The 6776-nt window shown below is 35.7% G+C and overlaps 1 protein-coding gene across 1 annotated transcript; it reads left to right on the top strand.

The window, feature by feature from the left end:
* The first annotated feature begins 5444 nt into the window (after window positions 1-5444).
* LOC120152021 (monothiol glutaredoxin-S6-like) lies at window positions 5445-5934 on the top strand. Its single transcript, XM_039164323.1, has one exon. The coding sequence runs from the start codon at window positions 5539-5541 to the stop codon at window positions 5845-5847; it is 309 nt and encodes a 102-aa protein (XP_039020254.1). The 5' UTR covers window positions 5445-5538; the 3' UTR covers window positions 5848-5934.
* Window positions 5935-6776: the final 842 nt, after the last annotated feature.

The following is a 6776-nucleotide window of genomic DNA, read 5'->3' as shown; positions in this document are numbered from 1 at the left end:
ATCCCATTGTTTGCGCAGAAATCTTTGAATCTTCTATTTTTGTACTCTCCTCCATTATCAGACCTCAACCGCTTGACTTTCAAACCGGTCTGATTTTCCACCATGGCCTTCCATTTTCTGAATGTATCAAAGACTTCTGATTTCTTCTTCAGAAAATAAACCCACACCTTCCTCGTAGAATCATCGATGAAGGTGACATAATATAATGAGCCTGCAAGAGATGGAACTGGAGATGGTCCCCATACATCAGTATGAATCAACTCTAACCTTTCAGCATTGGGTGTCTTACCAATCTTTGTAAAGTTGACTTTCTTTTGTTTGCCAAAGATACAATCCTCGCATAGTCCAACATCTACATTCTTTAGATACGGCAACTTCCCTTGTGACAAAAGTGTCTTCATCCCTTTCTCGCTCATATGGCCAAGCCTTTGGTGCCATATGTTTGATTTTCCATCAACATCTGTTACTGCAATGATATTATCTAAATTTGAGGTTACGTAGAGAGTATCAGTCTTCTTACCACGAGCAATGACTTGTGCTCCTTTGGTAATCTTCCATTCACAGCCTGAAAAGGTTGTGATATATCCTTCTCCATCAAGCTGTCCTATAGAAATCAAATTTCTTTTGAGTCCAGGAATATGTCTCACTCTCTTCAGTGTCCAGGTGGTCTGGTTTGGCAACTTTAATCGAATGTCTCCTTTTCCGACGATCTTCAAGGTTTCATCATCAGCTAGATGAACCTTCCCAAAATCACCACTGACATAGTTCTCCATGATTTCTCGGCATGGGGTGGAGTGGAAAGATGCCCCTGAATCCAAGATCCATGATTCAATCAGACTGTTGATGCTTAGAATCATGGCATCACCTGTCTCCTCTGTCACGTTGGCAGATTCTTGTGCGCCAGTATTTTTTTTTGGTGCTCGGCAATCTCTTTTAAAGTGGCCCTTCTTGCCGCAATTATAACAGGTAAAATCTTTATTTTTCGTTCTTGATTTTCCCCTTCGGGATTTGGATCTACCACGATTTGAATTTCTTTCTGAGTTCTCCCTCTGGACTCCGTGTGCAAGGCTGAGGAGGTTGATGCTTCACCTGATTCTCTCCGTCAAATTTCTTCGCTCAGTACCAGATCCCGAACATCGTTGAATTTCAATTTACTATTTCCTGACGAGCTGCTAACTGTTGTGACAGTAGCATTCCAACTGTCTGGTAGAGATGATAAGAGAATTAAAGCTCGAACTTCATCATCGAATTCAATTTCCACTGAACTCAACTGGGTTGTGATTGTGTTGAGTTCATTTAGGTGTTGTGCCACTGATGCCCCTTCCGCCATCCGCAAATTGAATAATCGCCTCATCAAGTGCACTTTGTTTGAGGCCGATGGGTTCTCATACATACTGGAGAGAGCCGCCATAAGACCCGTCGTGGTCTTTTCCTTTGCTATGTTGAAAGCAACATTGTGGGATAACGTCAGTCGGATAACTCCGAGGGCTTATCTGTCGAGAAGAGCCTAGTCTTCATTCTTCATGCCCTCTAGTTGCTTTCCTGAGAGAGATTGATATAGATTTTTATGGTATAGAAAATCTTCAATCTGCATCTTCCAAAAGCCAAAGTCCGCACCATCGAACTTTTCAATTTTCACCTTCCCTTCGTCTGCAGCCATCGCTCCCACTCGAATCTGGAATCGTTTGGATTGTTTCTGACAATCTTTGCGAACCACAGTGTATTAGAACACCTCCGTCGACAAATTCGTATCGCCGACAAAAATTTTTACTATTCACAAAATTCATTATTCATGTGAACAGTAATGAATAGTAACCTCGCAAAAATATTGATACAATTCACAACCAAAAGATCTGATTACCAGTTTTTGGGAAATAAACAGGTAACGAGTAATTTTCCTATAACCATATTAGTGAGAATGCGAAATAAAAGCGGAAAAATAATACCCGAAATTGATAACGGAGTTCAACCAATTTGCTTATGTCTCCGGACTGCTGCAGATCTTTTACTAAGAGAGAAACTTTACATGTGTTTACAAAACACTCACTACTCACAAGAAAACTCTCTAATATTGGGAGAAAGAAATGATTTTTGGTTGATTTTGAAGTTAAATGAGTTAGGGTATTTATAGTTGAAGCTTAGGGACTAATATTTTAAATACCCTAAAAATGCAATGACTAAAGTTACAATATTCCCATTTCCTATTTTCAAAAAAAAACAACACCGAAATCGGTGCATTAATTCCCAGCCAAACTTGTTGAAAACCATTGCAATCCCCTGTTAAAATCAATTTTAGCTGCCCCCTTTTTGACTTGGTTACTACTTGCTTTTAATTTCAACATCCTACGCTAATGATTTATCTCACGCAACCCCTTATGGCAATATCTCTTTCATTCCTATAGAAGCAGCAACCCACCTTTTCTTCAAATCCGAATCTGAAAGAGATGTACCAGTTAATTCAGAGGATAGAAGATAAGATTTCACCAACTTGAATCTCTTCAATGCTCGATCTCTTCTTTTTTTCTCAGCTTTCGTTAATTTAATAATTTTAATCTCTATATTTTTAGACATTAAATGTTCACCGATCCATGCATAAAAAATTAAAACTGAAATAAAAATGAAATCAAATTCATACAATTATCTTTATTTTATTAAATTGATCGAATACAATCCATCTGCAAACCAACTTTCACGTAGAGCATGAAGGCAAGAAACATAAACTATCGACATGAAACAACTTATTTCACTAGTTAACTAAACTAATCGTTATTGTTTTTAGAGGTCACGGGTTCGAGCACCAACGGCTACAACAAGATGATTGAACATTAATCGTAAAATAATTTAGAGTATTTAGAACAGATACTACTTATAATCACCTTAGCTTAAATAAAAAGAAACATGAAATAGCGAGGTCATGTAGTATTTTGTTTTTGAGTGATGAGAAACGAAACATCATTAATATCAACTGTATACAATGATTCAATAATGTTAATCAATTAATCTTGAATGATTATAATAGAGTATATGTTTAGAAATTTCTCAATTAATTGATCATGAATGTATACATATCATGTAGACATTATAAAAATTTTATATATTCGATAGATTAATTTTAGTCTAATAGTATTTTGGTTCATGTAAAAAACATTAAAATTTAAAAATCGTAAGAATCCATTAAATATTTAATCAAGTATGGGTAAAACTAAAGAAGGATAATCTCATGTTTTCAATTTTTTGTTTGATAACAATTTAGGTCATTGTAAGTTTAAATATTTGACAAATTAGACATTGTCTTCTAAATTTCAAGTTTAAATACCTAATAAGTCATTGTGTTTTTCTTAAAAACTTCAATACTTCGGCCCCTGTCAATATTTAATTTTAGTTACGTCCCTGATTGAGATCGTTTAATGGATTTTTTTAATAGTTTGAGTGATTATAAGATAATATATATTCATAATATTTCTTAATTATTGACAACGTACACATACCCTACAAACACAACTGCTTGAACTCAAAACTTATAATAAAAATGATTTTCTTTTTTACGAGTGAAATTGTTCAAAGGATTCATTATTTTCCCTGTTTAGAACTGTTTTCTTTTTCATTCATGGGATAATTATTACCATTGTGATTGTGGTGTATATTATATTATAGGTGTATAAATTATACTTCAAATTAATTTTTAGCGTCTAAAATTTTTTTTGTTAAAAATATGTATTTAATGTTTTATCCGTTATATTTTTAGATGTCTACCGTTAAAAAAACCGTTAAGTGATACATGTCACACTTATATATTTTTTAATTTTATTAAAATAAAAAATATTTAAAAAATATTTTAAAAAAAAATTGGACGTGACCCGTGACACATGTCACTTAACGTTTTTTTAACGGTAGACACCTAAAAATGTAACGGATAAAATATTAGATATCTATTTTTAACGAAAAATTCTTTAGATACATAAAAAAATCAATTTGAGGTATAGTTTAAACACCTAAAATGAATAAATTATAAATATAAAAAGTGACCCTGGCCTTTGGATTTATCTCGAGCCAAAGTTACGGCGCAAGCGCTTATTTAGTTTACTCTATGGTCGAATGAAGCAGATGTGCCTGGCTGCTGATAATATTGTGGTGATATCTGCTGGTACGTACTCAAAGGCTCTATATACACACGAACGTACAACGCGCTTTACGCTTTAAAGAAAAGGTGAAGAGATTTTGAGGCTATCAACAGACAGAAGAAAAGTAGATTCACCATAACAGTGCGTGTGATTCAAACTGGTGGTGGATTGAAAGTGTTCCAGCTGGCAAGGGATAAAGTGATCATAATGGATCCAGTTGTTCTACCATGAGAATATACTCTGACCTAATAAATTATTCGCATTAAAAAAAATACGTTAAGATATACGAATCAAGTGACTTCGTTGTTAAAAAAATTATTATTATTTTTTAAGGTTTCGGATTTAAGTATTATAAATGTTAGGGGTAAGGGTTCATCCTTAAATGGTTGAGGCTATCACCAGGAATTAGGGATGGCAAAAAAACCCAAATTCGACGGGGAAAATTCATTTATTTTAAACGGGGACGGGGACGGATTTGGTAATCCCCGCCCCGATTACCCGATTACCCGCCCCGATACCCGACCCGATAAATATTAAAAATAATTATTTATATATATATATATAATATTAATAAATTTAATTTAAATAAAAAATATATATTTAATTTAAATATATATATATACCCGGCCCGATTCACGGCCCAATACCGACCCAATACCCGACCCAATACCCGTTTAAATAACCGTTTATGCTAAACGGGGATACCCGTTTCCCCGCGGTTTTCCCCGATTACCCGACGGAGATCCCCGTTTAAATCCCCGCGGTTTTTTAAACAGGAACGGATACCGATTTTTTAAACGGGGATGGAGACGGGGGACCAATACCCGGCCCGAACCCGGCCCGTTGCCATCCCTACCAGGAATGTACGAATTTCGCATAGATGAGTGCACTAACAATGGGGTTTCATGTGAAGGAATATCTCCAGCTTCTTGCATTATTTTCCGGTGTAAGAGGCAGTGCTTGATAATGTTTGTGGGTCCCCAAGGCATCTTCTTCTTTGCTTCTTTGTACGGTCATTACGTTTGTGTTTTCCCAACTTGTTTTCTCCACTTTCAGCAGAGAGATGGTGCAGGCAAGAAAATGGAGATGGAATAGGAAGTTTTAGGATGGAAAAATGATAATCAGAACAGGAATACGATATGTATGAATACACGAAATCTTAATGCATCTCATGGCTCATGGATGGAAGATCTCTTGGATGTGAATAAGAATGTCTTTATCAATTTAATCATCAAGGGGAATATGAAGGAAGATCTTTTGGATGATTTTATTCCTTCTCAACACTGTTCGTGGACAGTATAAATAGGTGTCCAAGGTGGCTAGTTCTTCATCAAGCCTAGGAATTTTTTAAGTTTTCAAATAAGCTTCATACAGCTCTCAAATTAGTTACCAAAACGCTTCTCTGCTGCATATAGCAATGGATGTGGTGGCAAGTATGGTTGCAGACAGGCCAGTGGTAATCTTCAGCCGGTCCACTTGTTGCATGAGCCACACCATCAAGACTCTCATCCGTGGCTTCGGGACTAACCCGACAGTTTACGAGCTCGACGAGATTCCGAACGGGCAACAAGTCGAGAAGGCGCTGCAACAGATGGGGTGCAAGCCCAGTGTACCAGCTGTTTTCATAGGCCAGCAGCTCATTGGAGGAGCTAACCAAGTCATGTCCCTCCAACTCAGGAACCAGCTTGCCCCATTGCTCAAAGGGGCTGGAGCTATATGGATTTGAAAGATAAAGTTCCATTAAAACAAATCAATTGATAAATGCCTTTGTTCTCTGTGTTTATGTGTCACTGTCGTCTGTCTACATATTTTAGCTGAGAGTCCTTGTACACCATTTTTGGGGTTGTCCAGGGTTATTTATTATACTAGTACTTTCATTGTACTAACCTGTCTGTGCTTAAATAAAGGTATATTTGCTTTAACCTTGACTTGCATTGTAGTTTCACTATGGTCACTTAGCACATAAAATAGAAACTGTACAATAAGCTTTATACTGAGCAGACACTGTAATGGCAGCATGAACTGATAAAAACAAGGATGCCCTTTTAATGGAATTCCATAAATCTAATCATACAACTAATCATGCAACTTTGACACAAAATCAATGGAGATTTTATGTTTGTTGAAGATGATAACGCAAAGATCATAAGTCGTCCAAGTACAATACTAAACAAGGGTATGTACCAAGTGACCTCAATGATGTTATTCTTAGAAGTCTCATGTTCGACGAGTCTTCAGGAATGTTTCAGCTTAAACTAATACGAAGGGACACAGTTGCAGATCAATATACGGTATTAACAGCAAGTTGTGTGGTTGGCTGCACTAGATATTCTAATCTTGTGTAAGGAGCTCTCGATTTATTAGGAGGTGCGATTTAAATTTATATTTTTATTTTATCAGAAAATATCATTTTAACTAGATTTAGCTTTTATTTGATGAAAGTTATTATAGTGATTAAAATAATCAAATTAAAAGATAAATTAGTACAAAATTTTAGATTATAGCCGGTAATCTTGATTTTTTTTTTATTATTGATATAGGTTAATTACGCCGCTCACACTCTTGATATTCTTGGTGCTCGAACCCAAAACCTCAAGAAATAACAACAATTCTTTTATCACTAAGGTAACTTAGTTCGTACAATAACCTTAAATT

The sequence above is a fragment of the Hibiscus syriacus genome, unplaced genomic scaffold (genome assembly GCF_006381635.1).
Source record: "Hibiscus syriacus cultivar Baekdansim isolate YM2019G1 unplaced genomic scaffold, ASM638163v2 tig00111084_pilon, whole genome shotgun sequence".
In the NCBI taxonomy this organism is placed as follows: Eukaryota; Viridiplantae; Streptophyta; class Magnoliopsida; order Malvales; family Malvaceae; genus Hibiscus; species Hibiscus syriacus.
This window is presented reverse-complemented; position numbering and strand designations above follow the sequence as displayed.

Coding starts and splice junctions, on each gene's coding strand:
- LOC120152021 (XM_039164323.1), top strand. CDS start 5,539: ATGGATGTGGTGGCAAGTATGGTTGCAGACAGGCCAGTGGTAATCTTC.